Raw genomic sequence first — 24,065 nt, forward strand, 5'->3', positions numbered from 1 at the left:
GGGGGTAAATCTCAAATCAGTGGATGCTACACATCCATCCAGGAGTGCCCAGTGATCAAGGATGAGCTATTTTATCATGATCTGGAAATAAATACACAGAACACTATTTACTGGCTCAGCATGAGAACTGAATGAAATGCCCAGAGCAATCAAAAAAAATCTGCAGCATATTAGGAAGGCACACTCCAAAACAGAGACACCCACATCCACACCCATTCACACATCAGAGGTTGTTACAGAATTACACTTGTTTCTGCAAAAGAGAGAGGAAAAAAATGCTTGAAGCTTCCTTCTCACAGCATATTTAGAATTTCTGATTCAATTTCCTCCCACTCTCCCATTTGTTGTGACTGCACTGAGTACACCTTTCTCCTCCATCAACCATTTAAGCAGCATAACCCAGTGATCCATGGCACCTAACAGCTCCTGAGAAGACCTCTGTAGCATCCTTAAAATTAATTAAGGCTTCCTTAAAAACCTAAGGGACAGTCCCCTGATAATGACAGCACAAAATACAGGAGACACTGGTGTGTAGCAGGAGATGAACTTCGCAGCGATGATAGGCTCTGAATGAGGACAGGATCAGTAGAGAACTGGCCTCGACCAGCACGGCTGCTGACCTGCTTCAGAATGAGCCATTTGCCGATCTCAGGCCCCACCTTTTATTGGCCCTTGATCTTTGAGCATGCGCACTTGGGCCAGCCCTAACTGGGCACAGGTGAGGCTGAGCACCCACTGAGCTCATTACTCGGCAGGTCCTGCCACCTGTGGCCTACACACTGGGTACACAGGGGTGTGCAGTGGGGCCTGGAAATTGAAACTGGGAAAAAAGATAACTTAAATGCAGGTAAACTGAAATGCAGAGCTACCTTCTGGGCTGCAAGAAGAAAATAAAACACAGCCCTTGCAGAGTTGATCTCCAGACAGCCTCAAGGAAACCCCTCTGGCTGAATCCTTGCCTCTCAGCCATGCTTCAGGAGCATCATGGTTGAGAGACCCAGAATATTTGCCATTCCTACTGCCTCATGCAAGGAACATTACTCAGACAGACTCAGAAGATGCTGGAGCTAAATGGTGGCACCAAATAATGGGGTTTTTTGGTCACAGTCCTGGATTCAGAGCCCCAACAAAGTCCTAGGCAAGTGAGGCTTGGAGAGGAGCATCTGCTTGTCTGACTGGAAGCTGTTGGTGATGTGTTTCCCATATAAAACAAGAAAAAATGAAACTCTGAACAGTCTAGTCAGAGAGCAGATTTTTCACCCTAGATTGAAAAAATGTTGATTATACTGAAAATATTGTATTTAAAAAAAAAAAGAAAACAATGCCAAGAAAGAGAAGTGGGCAGCAGAGCGGTGCTTAGCATTTACTGTTTTGGTTAATAATAGCTCTGTGTGAATTCTGATTCCAAGCCTGGTGAAGTAACACATTATGGCGAGAGGAAAAGGGACTGGAATAACAAGAGGAGGAAAACAAATAGTCCTGTCTCACTCAACACCACCAGTGGCTATAAAGGAAGGGAAGAAGGTTCTCCTGAGCTTGGGACATCCCTTTACAATGGGGAGGTCACAGGACAGCTTTAAAAAGTTACTCATCTGGAGGTCTTCCTGATCTTTGAGGGCCACTTTTTCCATGTGGTGTCATTCCAGAAAACAGAGCCCATAACTCATAGTTGACTTCAACCACCAAGTCAAGGTGGTAGGAAAGGAGTTGACATTCACTAAAAAACAAAAACAAAAACAAAAACAAAAACAAAACAAAAAAAAAAAAATTATTAGTATTTTCAGAAGCTTCCTTGACTAGGGAGAGGAAAGGTTAAATGAGTATGTCCCCTGGTGAAGAAAAACTGTCAAACTTAGCCTAAAGGGCTATGTGACTGTTAATCAGTGGATTTTCCTATAATCTGAATTAAAAACACACGGGTGAATTTCAAAGCACACAGGCTTTAATCACTGAGTGTGGCCACCCAGAGTAGGAATTGGAAAACAAGACTTCAAATGTAAGGCTTCTTTTATTCAATTAGCTCAGCTTAGAGGAGAGAAGTTTTAGAGGTGACATAATTGCTGAATATAGGGATTTACACATCGAAAAGCATTTAATAGGAGGAGGAGGCAAGAAGAAAGGCATCTCAGTCTTTCTGACAAAGATGTAATGTGAGCCAAGAGTTTTAAGTTCCCCCAAGACAAATCTTGTCTTAAATAAGATGTAATATCTGGGCAGTCTGACCCACAATAGCATAGATGGGGAGGTCACCACCTCTTGGAGTCTTTACAACAAGACTGTGTCTTTCAGAGCACACTTACTACCTGGTTTTAGAGTAAAAATTGCAAGTTGGCTACCTCCTCCCTGAAGCCATGATACCTCTGTGGTGTGTTCAGCCCTCAGGACAGGCTGTGAAGGTTGAAATGGGGTTGATTGCAAATGGAGTTGACTTTTCTCCTCCTACTTCCTATTCTTTTCCACTGGAAGAGGTTTTGCTTTTCTCAGGCCATCACTGATGTAACACAAGTTCAGCAAAATGTTCCTTGATTTTTATGTCTCTGCTGAAGTATATTTTTCACTATTGCAATTAGAATTTTATTCCTTCATAATTGTATCTGAAGTTTTGGTGTGGAAGCAACTAAGTTCTCCCACTGACCTGTTGCCACCCCTTCTAGAAGAAGGTGAAAATTCCTGTTGCTTTAGGTAACTTTGTGTCACAGTTAAACTTCTGTGTCCCTACCTGCTGGAGGGATTTTTTGGAAGGAGGGGACACAAGGTTCAGGCACTGTGTGAGCAGCCAAGATCCAGAGCTCCCCAACGACCCCTTGCACATGGGAGCCAGCAGACCCAGAGTTTCATGCCCCAAAGGTCTAAAATGATCTTATGATCAGTTAAGAATAACATGCCCACTGAGAGGATCATATATCTTCCTCTGAAGCTTTTGGCAGGGGGGCTGGAGATAACATACTGAAAGAGACAACCTCCTGGGCAGACAGGGTCTGGCAGTTGCTGTATCCTTGGCAGAGGGTGATGTGCACACAGGGTATCCTTGGAGGTCTTCTGGGCATGCATTGACCAGAGATGACCCTTTCTTAATTTATGAGCTCTTCTGCAGTCCCAGCCTCATGTGTTCTGGCTCCAGGCTCTATTGAAATGAACTTTATTATTAAAATAAGTTCCAGCTGCTTGGAAGGAGCTAGAGGAATGGCAAAAAGGCAGCAAAGGCCTCTAAGTCACTGAGAAGGAGGAAAAATAAATAGTCACAGAAGACCAAGCAAAATTCAGCTGGCTCAGCTGAGGGGGTGCAAGAAAAAAATTTGGTCAAAGAACAGGAGATTTTACTAAGATGGGTGCAAATGCTGAGGCAGCACCCACAGCAAAGCAACACCCAGGGCAAAGGGGCTCAAAGCGCAGAGCCAGAGGGATGGAGGGGCAGGAGGGCACTTGATAAAGCTTTGGACTGAGGGTGGGATGCACTGGAATAAATCAGATGCAACTGCAAGGGGTCTTGAGTTCTTGTCCCTTTCCTGTTTTGGCTGTTCCCTGGCCTTTGGTCTCCTGTGTTTCCTTCCCCAGGATGCCTGTGGGCTGCTAATGGAGAGTATTAGGGAGCAGCACCAGGATGTACCTCATTCTGCACGTTGTTGCCAGCAGCCTCCACGTGGATTATTGCCCCTGTTTGGTAGATGTTCCAAGAGCCTTGCTTGGCTCCTGGGGTATTTTGAAAGGATGACATTTCTGACATGAAATCTGGCACTCTTCTCCACTCACAGCTCATCAGAACTGTGGCCTGCTAAGGATCTCAGGAGGAAGGTTTGATTTTTCTGCCCTTTCAAGGGAATAGCTCTAGATAGACACTAGCAGAGCAGCAGAATTGCTCCCCTTGGTCATGGGTTCGGATCATGGATGAGGGGAATGCATTTCACTCCAAAGAGAGAAGCAGCAGTGTGTTTTGTTTAGGCAAAATAGGAGTTTGAGAGAGTTCAGCAAATTCCATGGAATTTAAGAGTGGCTCACCAAGGTTCAGTAAGTTTGATAACAAGCTTCACCTGCATGGAAGAAACAAAGGGAAAAATGAGTTTGAATTGAGTTAGAATGATTCACACACACACATCAGAGATACAAAGGGGGAAGGTAAATCCTCCCACTGAGTCACAAGGTTAAGAGTGGACCCTTTTCTTTCTCAACTCCTGATGGAGGAGTTTAGAAATACACCTAAACGCACTCCACACCTCGGTGTGACCACATCCAATCTTAGTTCCAGGCTTGCACAAGGGTTTATGTCTAATAGAATTACCTATGCAAAGTTTAGAGCAATTAATATTGAATAGTTCCATGGGTTAGTAATGTTTTATCTGTATTAATTCAGGAAGGAGTGGTTGTGAGTGAGGGATCTCTCTGCCCTGTGCAAGGCAGGTTCTCTTAGTCTCAGATAAGGGATTCCAGACCTTCAGAGGTGTCCCTGCTCAAAGTGACCTGGCATGCAGTCCAGCTGCAATCCAGGGAGAGCTCAAATTAGGCTCACCCCATGGTAATATTTATAGAGTGAAGTAGCTAGCTGTTAGTCAATAGCATAGATAAAATAGATGTCTTCATTTTAGCTCTGGTATCAAGCTCTGTAATTTGGTTATCTTGCATTTGGGGGCTTCAAAACCACCTTTTCAAAGATTTTTTCCTAAGCACCTTCACTCCCTTGCATGGGAAGCAAGAGTTTTCCATCTTGAAGGTTCATCACAGGGCATGAAACCTGTTGTTCCTTAGCCAGCCTGACCCAAAGTACAGCAAGGGGCCAAGTGTATCCATCACAGGTTGCCAGGAAAAGTGCAGTTTCTGGAACTGAGATGCTTGGAAAACTGCTGGCATGTACAGGAGGGAAGCAACTGAACAAATGGGAACAAATTGATTTAGGTGGGAACTAACTTGATACTCATGAAGCACATGTGAACTAGTTATATTTACAAGACTTTGATAGCACCTGGTGTCAGGCATCACAAACAACAGGACTGATATTTTACCTGAGGTTCTTAGATCCAAGACAACTATAGTGCAAAAAAAAACCAAAAAAACCCCATTCATCATCTGGGATCTGTGTTTCAGCCAAGTGGAAGGAAGCTCATGTCTAGCATAGTCAGCAAAGCAAAACCATTTGCCAGATAACCATGGGAGATCTTCAAGAATTGGGTGGTGCATTGCCACCAAAGGATGTGACACCTTAGGAAGAGCAGGTTCTGCTGAATGAGATGAGGACGTTGCTGCTCAGCAGGCATTTCACTTACTGACACCTCTCTAGCAGGGATTTAATGTGAACACTGTAGCTGAAAGCCATCAGACTTTTCCCTCATCCAGCACTTTTGGCAAGGGCTGTTAAATTGAATAACTTGGAGTGAGCCAGAAGCAGGGCCTGGGGAAGAGATTCTGCAGCTCCCACGTGTTAAACCATGGAGAGGGGTTGGTGATGATGAGGGTGGAGCAGAGGGAGCTTTTCCACAATTTTTTTTCTCCCCCATCACCACCACAGCTGTTTGCTACACCCCAACATATGTTTGCTATGAATGTGGCTCAAGAGACACTCCAGGTCCTGCTCAAGAGCTAAAATTTGAAAGAAAGAGCAAGGTTTGAGGTTAATCAGAGGGGGTAATTGTTTGTGCTGACTGTAAGGGAGCTGCCTCTGTTCAGATTCTGCAAGCAAAGGGTGAGGGGTAAGAATGGCCCTCAGCAATGCCTCTAATCTATAATCTAATAATCTATAATCCAAGTTTATAATCTCTGCAGCTCCCACCTTTGCTCAGATTCTCATCTGGCTATCAATTTGGGCACCTCAGGTATCTCTGCAATGTTAAAAGTGGTGAAGCTTGGCCTCAGAAATAAGGTTCTTAATGGTTCTTTGAATTTGACAGCTCCTTCCTTTCTTTCCCCAATTCTCTCCCCACTGCCACTCAAGTCAGACCTCAAGGGAGCAGTTTTGGTTCACCAATTTTCACAGAAACTCCCTGAGTCCAAAGTATGCCAGGATGATAAATGGTTGCTGAAGAGAGGCTACCACATCACCTCGTGTCATACTGTATCTCATATTCTAAAAAATTAACTTATATTCATATGATTAGTTGAGAGATATTGGGAAAAAGTCTTTAAAATTCTTGAAAAGATATTATAGAAAAGCAGGAATACAAATATATGGACTAAAACATTACTCTGGTAATAAAAGTCCATTTAGGGAGCACACATGAGGAGAATGGGACAATTTATACAAATATATCCTTTTTTACTCATTGCAAATATTTTGTGTACTAGACATAAAAGACTGCTAAATATCTACTGGGACCTGGGATATAGGGGATTTTTAGTACTGTAAATTAAGAAGGAGCAGAGAGACAGGAGAAACACACTTCAAACTTATACACCCAGTACTACACTTAAACTAAATACAGAACAACCAAAAAATTCTCACAGCCACAGCTCTGTCACATGGAGGGCCTGGTAGGCAACACCCCTGATATCACTACAGAAAAATTAGTTGGGAAACCCCCCAGTTTTTTGGCTTAAGTAGAATTTTGTTGCAATGGAATAAATACAGTATCCAAATAAAAATGTGGGGAATGCTGCAGGGCCCATATCTTATCAGAGTTTGTGCCTGTGCTCAAATGATGAATTAGTTTTGGCAACTGAGTTTAGAAATTTATAGCCTTAGTGCTGTGAAGCTATTTATCGCTGGGTTTATTCTTCTTCAATAGAGGAAAGGCTAGAAGCCAGGAAGGAAGCCTATAAATCCTAACACTGGGGACAGGAACACAGAATCAGAGCTGGAAGGGACCTCCAGAGATCACCCAGACCAACTCTCCCAGTAAAGCAGCATCACCCAGAGCACCTCACACAGAATACATCCAGGTGGGTTTTCAATAGCTCCAGAGAAGGGGCTCCACACCCTGTGCCAGTGCCCTGGCCATCTCATGGCAAAAAGAAGTTTTTTTCTTCTGTTTAGATGGAACTTTCCAGCTTGTCCCTGTTGCCCTTCATCCTGCCACTGGGAGCTACAGAGAAGCTCAATACTCCTTGCACCCATCCTTTAGATATTTGTAGACATTACAAGGTCTTTCCTCATCCTTCTCGTCTCCAGGATATAGTCCCAGCTCTCTCAGCTTTTCCTCCTAGGAGAGATGCTCCAATCCCACAGTCATCTTTGTTTCCCTCCTCTGGACTCCCCCCAGTACATCCCCTGTCCCTCTGGAACTGGGGAACCCAGTATTCCAGCTGTGACCTCACCAGGGCAGAGGAGAGGGGGAGGATGACTCCCCCATGCAACCCAGGATTCCCCTTGGAAGGGAAGGGAAAAGTGTTTTACATAGACACAGGGGCCAGACAAGAAATTGTTTTTTTCTGAGATTAAGGGCTAGGTGTGACAGGTTGCTTTTGAAGATCTGCAGTTACTGAAAACTAGAAAATCTGCAGTGCACATCCCTTCCACTCTGTTCATTCCAGATTTTATTATTTTCACCAAAAAAAAATAATTGTAGGTGTTTCAAAAAAGAAATAAAAATATTGTTTCTTTTAAACCATAAAGTGCCTGCAGATTATTGCCAGAAAGGACAGAAATCAGAAAAGAAAGCCTTTTTATCTCATTGGAAGCTGATGTAACCTTTGAGGTTTCCTAGGATGCAAAGAGTTTGGGAATCACCCTACCTGTAGAGGAGGTATCTGACCCAAACTTTTGTGACCCATAGTGGCAAACACGTGGGAGCTGCACAATTCCCTTGTGGAAATAGCCAAGTGGGCACAAGGCTGGGGTGATGATGATAAAAAAACCTGGCAGCAGCCTGGAGAACCCCAACCTGCATGGGAAAGCACAAGTGGCAGCAGCTCTTTAACTGTTCCGTAAAGCTTTCCACTATTTAAAGGGTATTTTAAATAAGTTTTCCTACCCCTGGATGAGATGAACAAAGCTCCCTAAGGAAGCCCAAATCTTTGGATATCCCAGTTACACCAGGTTCTCATCTCTTCTTGCTGGACACTGGTGGAAGCATTTAGTGTGCTGAGAGCTTCTGGGCAGAGGTAAATTTGGAGCTCTGAGATTCTCTCCCCTGCCCTTGAATTTGGGATGGAACTGGTAAGCTGCAGGCTCCAGAAGGATCATGGTTACTGCTTTATTTTGAAATGAGCCATTGAGGAATTAATAAACTCTCTGGTAATAGCAGGTGATGACAAGAAGCACTCGAGGGTAATAGGGGCTGGCAGGAGCTTCAGAGGAGGATTGCCTCTTACCTTGGCAAGTAGAAGGGAAACTCTCTCCTCCTCCTCTTTCCCTTCAACCAAAACAAGTCCTCTGGGAGCAGTTGGGGAAGCAGTGTTACTGTGCTAAGATGACAAGGCACTCTGCCACGTGGTTCCGAGGAACTGGCTCCAAAAAAAGAAATCCTCCTGCACACAGATCACAGGAACTCAATGCTCCTTCCAGATCAAAGCAGCTTCCTCAAAGGCCTTGAAATTTTGGTCTCCTTTCCAAGGCCTAATGAATTCAGAGAGCTTCAAGGGAAGAGGAAAGATTCCTGGCCAAAGCACCCCACTCCCTGGGTTGTTAAGTGATCAGAAAACTTCAAGCTGTTAGTTCTGCAGCTATATTTCCAGAATAATATATAACAACACTTCCTCCAGACACCTTCAAGTCTCTTAGTTTGAGAAGCACCGAGAGCAGGGGGAGGTGACAGAGGGCAAATGATTTTTAAAAGGAGAAAAAACTGCTAAAAGACAACGCCGTGACATTTTAAAAAGGGAAAACTGATTTATTCTGGAACATCTTTGTATCACTGGAACGAGGCAAGATCAAACACATCTGCCACTTATTACCTAGCATGACTCTTGATTTCCAGGGTAGAATCAGTGCTTGGATGTGTGGAAACACACCCAAAAGCAGAGTTTCAGGTCCCAACCATAGGAAAAAGGTGACAGCAAGATCAGCAGCCTATGACCCTGCAACACCCCAGCTGAGCTGCTCTGGTGCAGTTTCCATACAAAGATCAGAGCAGCTGAAACCTTAGATCCCAGCAAGCTGTGCTCTGATGATTCCATGGGAATCATGTAGGAGCAGGCAGGAAAGGCTCTTTAGTGGTTAAAGAGAAGATGAGGAATGTGTGGGTTTCTAGATGCAGAGAGTGCAGTGCTCAGGTGAGATCTTGGTCCTTCTGAAATTCAATACTCTGAAGTGTATTTAAAGAGAATTTTCCAGACATGAAGACTCATGTCAACACAAACTGAATACTGAAGGTCTCACAAGGAGTCTACATTGCCTGCTGTCTCTTCTCTCATCCAAGTCATCCTCTGAACATTGCTTATCCTACAGAGCTCACTGATAACTCCACCTCAGACCAACATTCTTCCCTCAGCTTGATTTTAAACTTAGTCCAGCAACCCCTTCCCACATGAAGCCATTTGCTGAAAATATTCACCAGCCTCTCAATAATGCAAACCCTAAATAGGTCACTAAAAACCCTTCAAAAACCCATCTCTGAATGCTACCCAGCCCTCAAGCTGTCCTGACTGGAACTTAAACATCCCTTAGCCCACCTTGGAACCAGGTAGGCAAGGCAGGACCAAGCAATAATAATAATAAAAAAGGTGAGCTACTTTTAATGCTGAATTCTAGTGTGACCATACACAAAGGCAGAGACTGCCACATATGGCCCAGAATTTCTAGCATGACTGCCAAGTTCTTACAAGGTTCTGATGGGACTAAACCATGTGACAAAATTTCTAAGTTCAGGAGAATAAGGGGTTAATTGGGAAGCTGAAATTTCACCATTAAGACAGGATGTAGCAGTCCACCCTTTTCTACCAACTTGATTTCATGGTAGAGCTTTCTTCCTCCACTACTTCTGTTTTACTCTCCTCTTTGCTGTTGGAATCCTCAGCATGGCTTGTGATGAATTCAGGAGGAGAGAGGATCTCATTACTGCTTTGCTGCCTATTAAGGAACAAGACAATCTAGCTGTGGTAAAAAATAAATAGCTGCATGCAATTATAAGAATGGCCAGACATCTCATTTTATGTCAGGCAAGACTATTACCTAATAGGAAGACAATGTAATCCTGCTGTTGCCCTCCTCAGATGAGAGAAAGCCTTGAGCTAATTAGTTTCCACTATAGCCAGGCATGAAATTGCCCAATTCATTACAGCTATCTGATCAGCAATGTGCCCTCTGCATCTCCTCATCACATAAAAGCTGGTCTAGCCAGCTTCTCAACTACTCTAACAACTTGCAAACTCTTCACAAATGGCCACTGGAAATTCAAGAGCAAACAAGGGAGTTCCCAAATGCTGGACACACCTCTGCTCTGCAGCCTGGGTTCTTGTTAGGACATCTGCTCACAGCTCACCAGTGCAAGAGAATTCTTGGCCACCAAGAGCTTGCAAACCATTGCATTCTGCAGCCAAAATCCGTCATCAAGCTGTGGTGTTTTACTAGAAAGAAGCAGGAGTTAGTGGGGACTTCAGGAAGAATCAGTAAGTGGGAAAAAACAACATTCAACCCAGGGTGTTGCAGGAGGGAGAAGATTCATAGAATCCCAGGATGTGAGGTTGGAAGGGAGATCCAGGATGCCCTGGTCCAACCCTTCTCATCTTATTGTTTCTAGGAGATGTCCCAGCACCCCCTGGAGCTGAGACTTCCAACTTTCCCAAGTGGGGGAATCCCCCCCTTCCCCTGGGAGACCATTCCAAGGTCTGACTGTCCTCATGGGGAAAAATTTCCCTCTTGTGTTCCAATGGAATCTCCCCAGGAGCACCTTGTGCCCATTGCCCCTCGTCTTGTCCATGGGACTCCTTGGACACAGGGAGTCTCCAGCTGCTTTGGAGCTGCCCTGGAAGTCCTGACCATGGGCAGAAGGGCTCCCCTCAGCCTTCTCTTCTCCAGGAGGAACAGACACAGTTTTTTTCAGCCTCTAAGTCTATTTTCACAACATCTGTAGTGAGATTATATAAAGCAACAGACAGGCTGTCAATACTTGGAATTACTCGAAAGGCAGCTCTGGGAAGCCAGTAGATTGTTTTATAAACAAGTGCTTTCCAATATATCCCGAAATAAATGGGAGCAGAGGTGCAGAAGGATAAAGGTTGCAGGTGGTTTCTGTGCTCCCTGCAGGGCACCCGCACACCCGGCTGCTCCTGCTCGGCCATGGCTGTGGTGTCCACCCTGCTCACACTGCCCTGACAAACCTAAACAGCTGACACACAGCCACTGCTGCCCTGCCTGCCTCTCTCCTGATCCCAAATTCCCTGGAACAGCTCTTCCAGAGAAACCTGACTCCTGTGTCCCCTTCCATGGCCTACTGCCGCTCCTCATCCTGCTGCCCTTCAATGGCCTCCAGCCTGCACCTCGGCCTTTCCTCAGCAAAACACACCCCCCCACCATACTGGGAGCCTTCCCAGACACCAGGGAGTTCAATTCACAGAATGTTTAGGTTGGAAGGGACCTTAAAACTCCCCCAGTGCCAACCCCTGCATGGGCAGGGACACCTCCCACCAGCCCAGGTTGCTCCAAGCCCCATCCAACCTGACCTGAGACACTGCCAGGGATGGGGCAGCCACAGCTTCCCTGGGAAACCTGGCACAGGGGCTCAGCACAGAATCTTTAGCTTGGAAGAGACCTCCAAGCTCATCCAGCCCAACCTTGCACCAACACCACAGCCAACTCCTAACCCATGTCCTTAAGGACCAGCTCCAAATGCCTTTTCAAGGCCTCCAGGGATGGGGACTCCACCACCCTCACCCCAAAGAATTTCTTCCTCATCTCCAACCTCCATCTCCCCTCTCCCACTTGGAAACCATTTCCCTTGTCCTCTCCCTACCCCCCTGTCATGGTTTAACACTGGCCCGGCAATTAAACCGAGTAACAGACGCTCTCTATTAATCTCTCTCTCCTCCCTGATAAGAAAGGAGAGAGAATAAGGGAGAGAGACTTATGGGTTGGAAACTAAACTACACAACTTTAATGAAACAGTAATGATAAATAGGAAAAATTACTAAATATATACAAATATACAAGAAAAGGGATACCACATTCCTCCCCACTTTCCCCCAATAGCTCTCACGTCACCACCGAGGCTGCAGGGCAGCCCTGGGAAAGTCCAGGCTGGACTCCTGGAGTCGGCAGCAGTTGGGAGCTGGAGGCAGGAACACACAGATAAGGACTAGCACGGATCAGGAGCACAGGCAGACGAACGGACGGGATCCTTCCAGGATGCCGGGGTGAAGGAAAGGGAAGCAGGAAAAGCAGGAAGGGCAGGCAGCCAGAAGCTGAAAATCAGGAAATCTGGCTTGGCCCTCGTGATCCCTCAAATTTATACTGAGGATGACGTATATGGGATGGAATACTCTGTTTGGTCAATTCTGGCATTGATCTTGTCTGTTCCTCCCCAAAGGAGGGATGCAGGTGGGACCTCTTTATGTTTTCCTCAGAGCTGAGCAGTGTCCTTGGCTCTGCACACCAGTCTCTAGCAGTAACTATAAACATCAAGTGTTATCAGTCCTAGAAACACACACTGTCTGAGAAACTTGCTGTTAATTTCAGCAAGTGCAACTACTTACAGGAGACTTAGCTGAAAGCAAAAGTACAAGACAGAAAATCACCTTTATCCTGGCCCAAACCAGGACACCCCCCGTGTCCAAAGCCCTCCCCCAGCTTTCTTGGAGCCCCTTCAGATATTGGAAGGTTGCTCTGAGCTCCCCTGGGAGCCTCCTCTTCTCCAGGCTGAACAACCCCAATCCCTCAGCCTGGCTTCCCAGGGAGCTGCTCAGCCCTCTGAGCATTCCAATGGCTCTGCTCTGGACACATTCCAGAGTTGGTTGAGGTTGGAGATGAGGAAGAAATTCTTTGGTGTGAGGGTGCTGAGTAGAGTTCCATCCTTAGGTATGCATCCAAATATACTGTTTACTAATTTTATGCACTGATTGGAGAAGTTCCTTCTAGTGGCATTAAAAAATAAAATAAAAATAAATTAAAAAACCACAAACACACACAAAAAAAGCTAAAAAGCTAAAACCAACCAAAGAGACACACAAAAAAACCCCAGAAAAACAAACAAAAAACCCAACAACACAAAAACAAACAAGAAAACCACCCCAGAGAAACAGGTCATGATTTTTGTGCATTTAGATTTCCATCACAGTGCTGAAATATTACTTTGTTTAGGTTGGATTTCATCACAGGGTTCCCTTTCTCCTTTCCCATCAAGCAAACATCCAAAGAACTGCAGTGGGAACAAAACATGGCATTTGGATGAACAGTAGCACCAATATCTGGGATTATCTCAGCTGCGATTTCATGCTAGGTAAGGATTTCATTCAGGCTGGGATTTCCCAACCAATTCCATGATTTTAAGTCCTTAACACTCCTCTCTTCCAGACTCCAGGCACCAGCTGCACAGTTTTAGAAACACCATGCAAAGGTGTTTTTTTTCCTTTTTCTTTTTTTTAATTTTATTTTTAACCCCCAGATCTTAAGAAATATAGACTTAAAGGCAAAAAATTTTACTTCTTTCCCAGATGCAGTCATCAGTACTCTTGACTATTCATATGGAAAAAAAAAAAAAAAAAAAAAAAGAGAGCTCATGTCCCCCCACTCTATCCCACTCTATCCAAAGCCCAACAGACCCTGTTATATCATCTATTTAGAATATGATTTTATAATTCTATTCTGTTCAACTCCAGTTTTTTTCACATAATGTCTACTAAGCAGCAGCCACTAAGACAGCAGGAGTAACCTCTCTACCAGAAGTTATCCAACTATTTTCAGTCCTATTTAAGCAGGGAAAAAACAAACCCTATAAAAAAGCCACTTTGTTTTATAGCAACCTACATCCTCGAGGGAAAAACTGTTTTGCCAAAAGGAATCCCAAGCACTGCTAATTATAAGATAGTATCAAAAGGAGAACTTCTTTGCAAATAGTTAAAAAGCATCATGAAACAACCTCTGCCAAAACTCAAGGTCTGCTCTCTGCTGGGTTATTGTTCCAGGCTGTCTGCAGACATCCCCGCATGAGTTATGTTTTCTGACATCACTTTGGAAATTCAGGGCCCAAAGCAGATGCCTGTGCTATAACATGGGCTTGACAGGACCTCACATTTCCACCATAGTAAATCCTAAATAGTTTCCAGAAGCTCTGTGTAGAAAATACCAAAGGAGCAGACTGGGTAAGCAATTTAGATGATCACATGCTCTGGGATTCTTGCTGTCTCTGAAGAACTTCCATATGTCCAGTCTGCAACTCTAAAAAGGAAAAAAAAAAAAAAAAAAGAAAAAGTTAGCCTGACACACATTCTTCTGATCTCCAGCATTGTTGTAACTCTTGTTTTGGAGTTAGTTACCTTCTGCCAGGGCAGACAGATCCAGAAAGGACTTCCAGGGAAATTCCTTGGACCAGAAAAGATTTCAGGTTATGGACAAGAAGGAAATGCTGGCAAGAGCCATTTGAGGGACAAAGCCACCACGGTCACATAGCAAGGATGTGGGGAGGTCTAAACCTAACCCAGGCCTGGAGCAACAGCATGATGGCCCCACCTAGGTGTAAACCTGTAGTATCTTAACCTGGTGAACACTCAGAGAACAAGGAGTGCTATGAGGATAACCCCTGAGCTGCTGCTCAGGGCAATATTGTGAAGGAATGGGTGTTTCCAACATCTGGAGCCTGGAGAGGGAAGGGAAATGCTCTCTGGTTTCCTGGAGATGGAGGATACCTGTTGTAGTAACAGGAGGAGGTTTTTGTATTTTCTACTTCCCTCTGGATTCTTGGGGATGGAGAAGTCACCTCATGATGGCATTCACTAAAGAGCTACAGGAAAGAAGACACAAGAGACAGATTTAATTCAAGTGTGTGTAAATACCACCCTTGGGGGCTAAAGCAGAACTTCCCCTCCCAGATTCCACGCCCCAGAGCATCCACATACCTCTTGGAGACTCACCCTTCTTGTAACCCCCTGTTTTAAATGCAAGAGTTCTGCCTGCAGAACTGAGCACACCTTTTCTCCAGACACAGAGCATTCAATATTCCCTTAATCCCTCCCCACAAAAGCCAAACACACCACACACCCCAGCCAATTGTTATTAGGAGAAAAAAAAAAAAACAGAAAATTCATACCTGTAAGAAGTAAGAATATCTGGCTAAGCTTTACTGAGGAGAAGGTTATTTCCCAGCTTTGGCAGAAGTAATTCTTGCCACAAGACAAGAAGCTGCATGCACTTTACCAGCCCAGCCTTGCCAGAAGCTGTTTCTAATGCCTAAAGCACACTTGGTAGCTTTACTACCAACAGTTTACTAACAGCTTTGCTTCACTAATACCGTAGTTTTTGCTTGGTACCTTTTGCCAGGTTACAAGTATTTTGAGGACTTCCACATTGATGAAGTTTACCCTGATGAGTTTTTAGTGTAACCTTGGCTTAAATTGTCATCCCTGGCTGCTAACTGAAGCTTCTTTGTAATAAAAGGCCAGGGTTAGAGCCAAGAGTCTCAGACGCAAATGGGTTCGAGCCAGACCATGAATAATTAAGGGTATGTTCTCCATTTATGGCATTGGAGTGGCAGCAACTAACTGTGGAAATGCATTTGTGGGAACCCCAGAGCCCTTGGGCTTTTCAGCAATGAGCCCATGTGGCTGCTGTTCCTCACCTTCCCCAGCCAAATCCTGCAGTCTGAGCCCATCACTTGCAGTCTGGCCTCCAGCAGCCTGAAATCAGCCTTTTTTTTTTTTCTTTTTTTCCTACCCAATTCAGCCTCTTATCCTAAGCAAAGCCAGCAGGGACCAGCCCCATGTGGGAGTGTTACAGAGAAAAGAAGAGCTACCAGGTTACATTGGGGTGGATGCCATGCAGAAACCACCCCAAAAAACAAGCACTGCAACCTATAAGTTTCCCCATATCCTCTCTGACTAATGCAATGCCTCTTCCCTTCTGGAAAAAAAACCCAAAAAGCAAAAAACACCTTATAAGAAGATTTATAGCAGGCTCTAAGTTCTTTATGATGACAGAGGAGGAATGTCACCAGTTTGTCACTAAGGACCCTGCTTAAGGCTCCAGGGAGGTCACACCAATGCTCTTTTAATATTAATGATTGGCCTGGGACAGCTCTAAAGTAGCGCCCACACAGAATGTGCTGAGCTCCTTGCAGAGGTTGGCATTGGGGTTTTTTTCTAGAGAAACATTGCAGCCCCTGGGAAGTCTTGGGTGCTGATTTCTGGCTCCAGCAGCAAACTTGTACCCTCTGCAGATGAGCTGAGCCCAAGGAGCAGCAGCAGGTTTCTTCCTCTCTGAAGGACTGAGCTCTTTTATCCTCAAATTCTTTGGGTTTTTTGTTTTTTTTTTTTCCTTCCCCTAGACCTACCCTGCAAAGGAACTGAGGATGGAAGGAAACAAGAAAAAGATGGGGACAAGGAAAGAAGCAGAAGCTCCTTGTGCTATCTTCTACTCCCAGAGCTGCCCAAGAAGCAAGCACAACCCATCCACAGTAGTGGAAGACATCCAACAAAATATCCAACTGACTGCTGCTCCAAGAAGTGGAAGGAAAAAAAAAAAAAAGCCCTAAAACTGCCAAGCACGCAGCACAAATCATGTACGAGGAAAAGACATTTGTAATTACAAGTTATTTTAGCTCCCCTGCTGCCAGGAGTAACCAGGAACAGAAGGAAGCCATCAGTGTCATCTTTTCACCCTTTAGGGACCAGGGGATGCTGCTGATCCTGCTGAGTTTTACTGGTTGAACATCTCCCTCCAGTGGCCAAAGGTTTCCACAGAGCTCGGACAACTTGGGGACCCAAGCTGGGGTCAAGCAGCACTTCTCATCTTCCCTTTTTAGGAAAACCAGCAGAGCCTTTGGCCACCTAAATTCTAAGGCTTTGGGCAAGGCATTGCTACCTGCCCAAAGCAGAACGCTCTGGGAAAACAACCAGAAATTGAGGAGGCACCTTACGGCCAAGAACCAAGCTCTCCCAGGACAGCCCAAAGGAACAAGTTGGGCTTCAGCTGGATCATTGAATCCTTCTGTGGGTCCAGGATCCATCTGAGCACCTCTCACTTGGCACCCAGCAGGTCAAGGTTACTGAAACTGAGTTTAAATGAGGCACCACCAGTGCTTGCTGGTTGCACCCCAGCACCTTCTTCTCTAAAAACTTCCCTGTTTCTGCAAACAGGACTTGGGTCATGGTAATTATTTCCTAAAGCAAGTTCCAGACTCCATTAGGACACTAAAAGAGGTCCTGCTAAGGACATCTATGTCAAACAGGGAGAAATACAGACCAGGATGGAATTTAATCATAGAATCATAGAATTGGCTGGGTTGGAAGGGACCTCAGAGATCATCAAGTCCAACCCTTGATCCACTCCCCCCGTGGTTCCCAGCCCATGGCACTGAGTGCCACATCCAGGCTCTTTTGAAATATCTCCAGGGATGGAGAATCCACCCCTTCCCTGGGCAGCCCATTCCAATGGCTGATCACCCTCTCCAGAAAGAAATTCTTTCTCATGTCCAACCTAAACCTCCCCTGGCACAACTTGAGACCTCTTGTGCCCTCTTGTCTTGCTGAGAGTTGCCTGGGAAAAGAGCCCAACCCCCCCCTGCCTCCAACCTCCTTTCAGGGAGTTGGAGAGAGTGATGAGGTCTCCCCTGAGCCTCCTCTTCTCCAGCCTCAACACCCCCAGCTCCCTCAGCCCTTCCTCACAGGACTTGTGCTGGATCCCTTCCCAGCCTCCTTGCTCTTCTCTGGACCTGCTCCAGCACCTCAATCTCCTTCCTGAGCTGAGGGGCCCAGAACTGGACACAGGACTCAAGCTGTGGCCTCCCCAGGGCTGAGCACAGGGGCAGAATCCCTTCCCTGGACCTGCTGGCCACGCTGTTCCTGACACAGCCCAGGATGCCATTGGCCTTCTTGGCCACCTGGGCACACTGCTGGCTCCTGTTCAGCTTCCTGGCAATCCAGACTCCCAGCTCCCTTTCTGCCTGGCTGCTCTCCAACCACTCTGTGCCCAGCCTGTAGATCCCCTGATCTAGCTCATACCTACTTTGCAACTGCTTTGGTAAAGGAAGGATGAAGATTCATATAGTTAACTTATCCACTTCTCAGAAGCTTTCCAGTCAAGACCAGTGAGCAGTGGCATAACCTACAAAAAAGGCTATACCTCAGCTTTTTTCCTCCTTGGTGGCAGGACTGGATTTTGTCAGTCCCTGAGGCTCACAACTTCACAGAGTGCAGGTTTGAGGCAACATCTCCAACCAGGGATCACTCAGCTTAGGAGACAAGAGTTAATTCAAAGGAACTACCACTCACCTTACAGAAGGCAAGGCAGGAGTTTTAATTTAGAATTTAGCCAAGGAAAATTGTCACCTCCCCTTTGCTGGGTCTTCACAGTCCACACTGACCTCAGAACAGCTTTTGACAGACCCTTTGCTGCCTTGGACAAAACAAATCAGTTACATGCATGTGAGCAGAATGGGAGAGGAAATCAGGAGAAAATAATGCAATGCACAAGTCAGAGGCAGGGGTTTATTTTTTTTTTTAGCAAAGTCTTTATTACAGAAATATTCACCTTCTAGACTTTTGCATCTGTACATGCATTTCTCCCAGTAGGAAGACGTTGCTAAAAACAGACAAAAAAACCAAAAAGGTAACCCAGCACGGGCTCCTTTTTACTTGCTGCTCAGCATTGGCATCTGTAACTGAACAAGAATCTTACCATGACATTAGAGAATAGGCTGTGCTACAAAAGCCAGGAAGCTTTACTGCTAAGAAGAGTGCCTTCTGCTATAGCAAAGCTCAGCTTGACGGTCCTTATGCAAGGGGGGGAGGGCAGGTGCTTCAAAACCTCATCAGACCTCCATAAAAACCCAGTTGCCCAGTTCTGTCTGCTCCCCCCAGTCACTGCTGTGCTCAGAAATAAGGACAGAGCAGGGACCCAGCTGCTGGGGCCCTAATCCCCTCCAACAGAAGGAAAACTGAGTAGGTAGTGAAGCCATCCCTTTGAGCTGCTCTTAGGGTTACTCCTACTGACCCCATCCCCTGACCAAAGACAGTCCTGGGACCACCTCTGTAAGGCAAAGGCTCCCTCACCAAGTACCTTGCATCAGGTCTTGGGCAAGGACCATCCCCTTCTCTCTCCTGCAGCTTCCAGGGTGGCTGCAGACACAGGGAACTGCAGGAAATCTGCTGTGCCCATCCCACCTTCAAGACTGGGGGGGATTTGCAGCCTTATTTAGGAATCCAGGGCAGTTTTTTCACATACATTTCCTACTTTTTTCTCCTCTACACCACTCCTCGCCAGCCAGGGGTAAAAAAGAGTGAACAGTCCAGCCATTAAGTAGAGAAACCACCTGGGGAATGAGAAACCACCCGGAGAATGAGAAACCACCCAGCCTGCATGACTCCCAGAACCAGGTACTGATCTGCTCCAACACTTCCACTTGAGACAGAGCTCAGGATGCAGCCCAGGCTCCAGATTGCAGTGGAGTGAGAAGAGTGGGGAACTGAAATAAAAGCAACTTATCCTTGCATCCCAACTACAGACCCTAAAGCAGGCATTGGGAGCAGTGATAACTCCAACATCAGCAGTCCAGTCAGATCCCTCAATATTTATGATTAGAAACCACAACTAACAGATATTATGCTCATGAAGGGGGAGGGGGAAAGGGAAGAATCAAATGAATCACAACCTCTATAAAAGTTGGCAACCCAAGAATGCCCCCAGCAATGCCAGCCCAGGGCTGAGTCCACAGAGGGCAGCAGCCTCTGAAGTGCCTCCAAGCTGACAAGAGCCAGCAAAGGGAGAGGAGAGGAAAAGGTAAAGAGGCAAAGGGGGAGAAATGTGTGTTGAATCCAGAACCCAATGGACCCATTCCCCACCACAGTCTGCCAAGCCAGAAAAAGGTGGAAAGCAGGCAAAGGTGGGCTTGGCTCCCTCCTCTAAGGGGTTTCTCATCATGCTCCAAGGCAAGGCAGAGCTGACTCCAGAAGCAGGAGAAGAGAGAACAAGGGTAGCACTCAGTGTTTCAGATGAGAGCCAGGGATGAAGGATGCAGAGGAGTTGCACAAGAAGGATGCACAGATGAAGGATGCACAGTAGGAGTGCAATGAGGTTAACTCCAAGGGAGGAAAAGCCCTATAAAGCACCACTCGTTACCACCACCAGTCAGTGAAGAAGGTGAAGCTACTGAAGCACTGGAATCTCAACAGCAATCCTGGCTCACGGGACAAAGATGGAACTTTGGGGGGGAAAGATGGGTGAGAGGAGGACCAGGGGAGAGGGGATTTATTTCATGTTAGGCCCAGTGGGTTGTAGAACAGAAATATCAAGTGTATTAACATGGAGCAGGCAGCAAAGACATTGTCCCCTCAGGTTATCTGGTGCCTCATGTAATGGGAGACACAAGTTCTGCTTCTTGAAATAAAAATAATCCAGAGGCAGGATGCAGGTGGCCCCAGGGCCCTATTGCCAGAAAATCAGGTTGTATTGCAGCTCTAAGAGTTCTTAGCAGAGTGGTATCAGAAATGGGATGTCACAGGAAGAGTGGTCAATGGTTAAACAGTCTGGGTGTGAGGCAGGAATGTTCTGGTTGCTTCTTTCTCTGGGGTGCCAGAGCTCTGGAGTCACTCAACTCAAGACTTGGGCACTTTGGTGTAGTCTTCACTGTGTATGTTCTTGCAGAGAGAAATGGACAGGATCATCCCCAGCAGCTGGAATAAGTAAGGAAAAACAGGGAAAAAAAAAATCAGCAACCAGGCAGGTGAGAAGGTTGGGAAGAAAGGGTGGTACAGGGGAGCAAGATAATAGTTGTTTTCTTTTCATGGTAACAGCTGAAAAGAGTTGGTCCCCATTGCAAGGAAAAGGCAATAACTGGGATGACAAAAATATTCTGCTGCAGAAATGGATCTTCACCTGGAATCTATGTTATGGGCTTTTTAAGGCAAGAAGTGGCATCTCACTAGAGGGGGATGTTGCTTGTCTCATTCTTCTTGGTTACACCTGAACTGAATTGCCAAGTGCCAGGCAGGAACACCAAGTAGATAGGGCTTGGTTCAATTTTTAATCCAACCACTGCACTGCAGTTAAACCAAGTGTCTAATACTTAAAAAAAACCAACAAAAAAAAACCCCAAAACACACACCCAAAAGTCCCAAAAACACACACACAAAAAAACCCCAAACACACACACACACACACACACACACACACACACACAAAACCCAAACCACACACAAAAAATCAAACATACACACACAAAAAAAACCCCAAGCATACACAGACAAAAAAAAAAAAAAAACCCAAACACACACAAACCCAAACCATCTTTGCCTTTAACAGCATGCATGGTAAGACAGGATAGGTTCCCATCAGGGAGTAACTTACCTCTATAACACCAACACCAGTGCAGACCCCAAGAATGACACCCAGGTTATCCTTTAACCACTTCTCCACACCATCCATGCATCCCTAAAGAGAAAACATGGTCAGGAGGGAAAGAAGCAGAAATCTAAGTGTCCCAGCTGAAACCCCTAACACATCTCCTTCTGCTTGAAGAGATGATCCCAAGTTACAGGTTATACCAAGCTTCACAGAGAGCTTGAGAAGAAAACAGCATCATTCCTAATTTTTCTTGCCCAAACTTCCACAGGCAATACTGCTGTGGAAAAAAAGTGACCTAAAAAATTCCCCAAGGAGCACAGAGAAGGGAAGTTCAGCTGAAGGTTCACAGGAGCCAGACACAGCCACTCACCTGCTCGTGGACAGGCCAGTCAGCAGAGGTTGCAGTGCTGTTGACAAGGACATCCAGATTACAGAAACCACTATCCACCTGCAAGTCCTTGGAGCTATTGGAGCAGGAGCAGGGATAGGCAGTCATGTTTTGGTTGATAAGAATCTCATTATTTTCCCAGTCCTTTGCTCCAGTCCAGCCACAGCAAGCAATCTAATACACAGAGAGATAGCATCATGGTCTCACACTTTGCACTGGTCATATACTGGGGATGAAAACAGGCAGGCAGGGGAGGCAGAAACACACTCCCCATATAAAAACACCAGTCAGGCCATAGTCTTTGCACCAATTAGTTACATTAGAACATCACCCTGCTTACCAGATGATACAAAGGACCATCCAGGGTGGATGAGGTGCTACACTGGATGGGTTAGTGGTTAGGGGTTGTAGGGCAGATGATCTTAGAGGTCTCTTCTAAACTTGATGATTCTATAATTCTATGATTCTCTGAAAAATCTCATTATTTCCTACTACAGAATCCCTATTAACAAGACAACAGGCCACTTCTGGTCAAGTTTGAGTACAGCAGATTATAACATGCAGTGCCTATCCCTAAAGCTCTAGCACACCACTCATGCCAGAATATGAATACTTCACAAGCTTTAAAGCACAGACCTAGATACTCAGATTTCAGCAGGCCATGAAGCTTGACATCAGTTCTACAGAGTGTAATTTGGAATAATTTCTGCAGATTGAATACCAGCAAGCCTCATCTCTGCTCACAGTGCTAAACAGAAGTGAAAATGCAAACCAGATGCTGCTGGGAGGTCACAGCTGGAGGAGGGGAGTTGCCCAGTGTGACAGGTCTTTGAGTCCCTCCTGTTCATTGTCAGGAGCTTGGTGATTTTGCAAAGCAGGCAAGAAATTAATGTACATCACATATATTCAAAGATATCTCACAAGAAATACTGCCTGGTCTTCCACCATTCCCCTCAGTCTAAGCACTGACCTGATTTTTCTTTGAGCAGCACACATTATTTTATTAATTTTTTGTGTGTGTATGTGCAGACAGGAGGCAGGAACATTTCATTTTCTGGTTCATCAATTGCAAGGCACCGCTGATCTTACTCTTGGCCCCCCTCCCAGGGGACATCTGCAGCCACCACATGATGGCATCAACATGCCACCAACCCTCAGAGTCAGGATGGGTTTGCACCCATCTGGCTGCAGTTGGGACTGGCTGGAAGAGGGGGTGAGGAAACTTTTCCATCTGAAAAAAATGTACATTCTTCTCCAGCCATGTGATAAAACTGCAGCTGCTGGAGGGGAAAGCACATCAGGGAGTCCAGTGAAGAGTAAGATTTAGTCTTAAATATGGGTCATGGTGCTTGCATGGTGGTACAGAGCAGAAAGGCTACCAAACCTCATGTGGAAATTTACAGAAAAGCCCCCTGTGTTCAGAACGGAAAAATAATGTTTCAGCCTGGTGTAAAAGACAGAAGAGGGGAGGTACAAACAGCCCAACACTCACACCAGGACAAGCATCTGTTTTCCAAATAAGTATTGAAGATCCAACCTCCAAAAGGAACTACTAATTTGGCCTTTTAATTTCAAGGACTGGTCTAGAGAATACCCACCCCTTTCAAATGACAACTCTAGTGTATACAAGTGGAATTATGACTCCCAACACTCAGCTTATCCACCTTACAAAGCTTTCTGCTGCTCCCACATAGAAAGCTCACCCAGGATCCTCTCTCAGACTCAGCCTTCTCAAGTCTGCCGGCAGCAGTGATGCTAAAATAAAATCCTTGTCCCTCCAAGGAGGAGAAATACTTCAGGTCAGTATTTCTGAAGAACAGACAGAAGGAAAATGCTATTACTTGTCCTTACTACTCATCAGTCCCACGCTGGGCATGCATCTAAACCACTCCAGCTCTCAGGCTGGAGCTTTGGCAGTAAATAACTATCATGACTCCAGGCTGCATGAACACTGACCTAGTTGCTCAAACAGTGCTTCTGATGCTAAAGCAGGAACCACAGGCCCTTGGATGCCTCCCAAGAAGGCTGACATTTGCAAAAAAGCTGTAACAATCACCAAGCAACACGTTGTGGGGCAGGCAGTGCTGCTGACTTGCCTAGCAATAAGCTGGGGATTTTATTTCCTACAGGACTAGGATGCAGTGTGGCTTCCACAAAGGTTGGTAGCATTCCAAAGGCCCTGAAGATGCCATTTGGCAGGCCAGATACTTCAGGCTATGCAGCCAAACCTACCTCATCCTAAAGAGCAATCGTGCAGGAAAGGTTTAGAGTCTTACCTTGTGATGAGCAAGCCAGGCAGTTTTCTAGTGTGCAAGCACCAAACCTCAG

At 45.6% G+C, this 24,065-nt stretch overlaps 1 protein-coding gene and 1 long non-coding RNA gene across 4 annotated transcripts in view; one reads left to right on the forward strand and one right to left on the reverse strand.

Annotated features, from left to right (window-relative positions):
• Positions 1-24,065, forward strand: part of LOC139796635 (uncharacterized) — a 521,507-nt gene that overhangs the window by 135,650 nt on the left and 361,792 nt on the right. The window lies entirely within an intron of this gene.
• Positions 18,477-24,065, reverse strand: part of CD82 (CD82 molecule) — a 37,985-nt gene continuing 32,396 nt past the window's right edge. For both annotated transcript variants that reach the window (XM_071744953.1, XM_071744952.1), the window contains exons 7-9: positions 21,720-21,911; positions 21,353-21,436; positions 18,477-20,679 (exon numbers count right to left, since the gene is read on the reverse strand). In XM_071744953.1, the coding sequence (XP_071601054.1) occupies positions 20,602-20,679; positions 21,353-21,436; positions 21,720-21,911 (354 nt within the window). In that variant the 3' untranslated portion in view covers positions 18,477-20,601. The remainder of the gene's footprint in view (positions 20,680-21,352; positions 21,437-21,719; positions 21,912-24,065) is intronic.

This window comes from Heliangelus exortis, chromosome 5 (assembly GCF_036169615.1).
Source record: "Heliangelus exortis chromosome 5, bHelExo1.hap1, whole genome shotgun sequence".
Lineage (NCBI taxonomy): Eukaryota > Metazoa > Chordata > Aves > Apodiformes > Trochilidae > Heliangelus > Heliangelus exortis.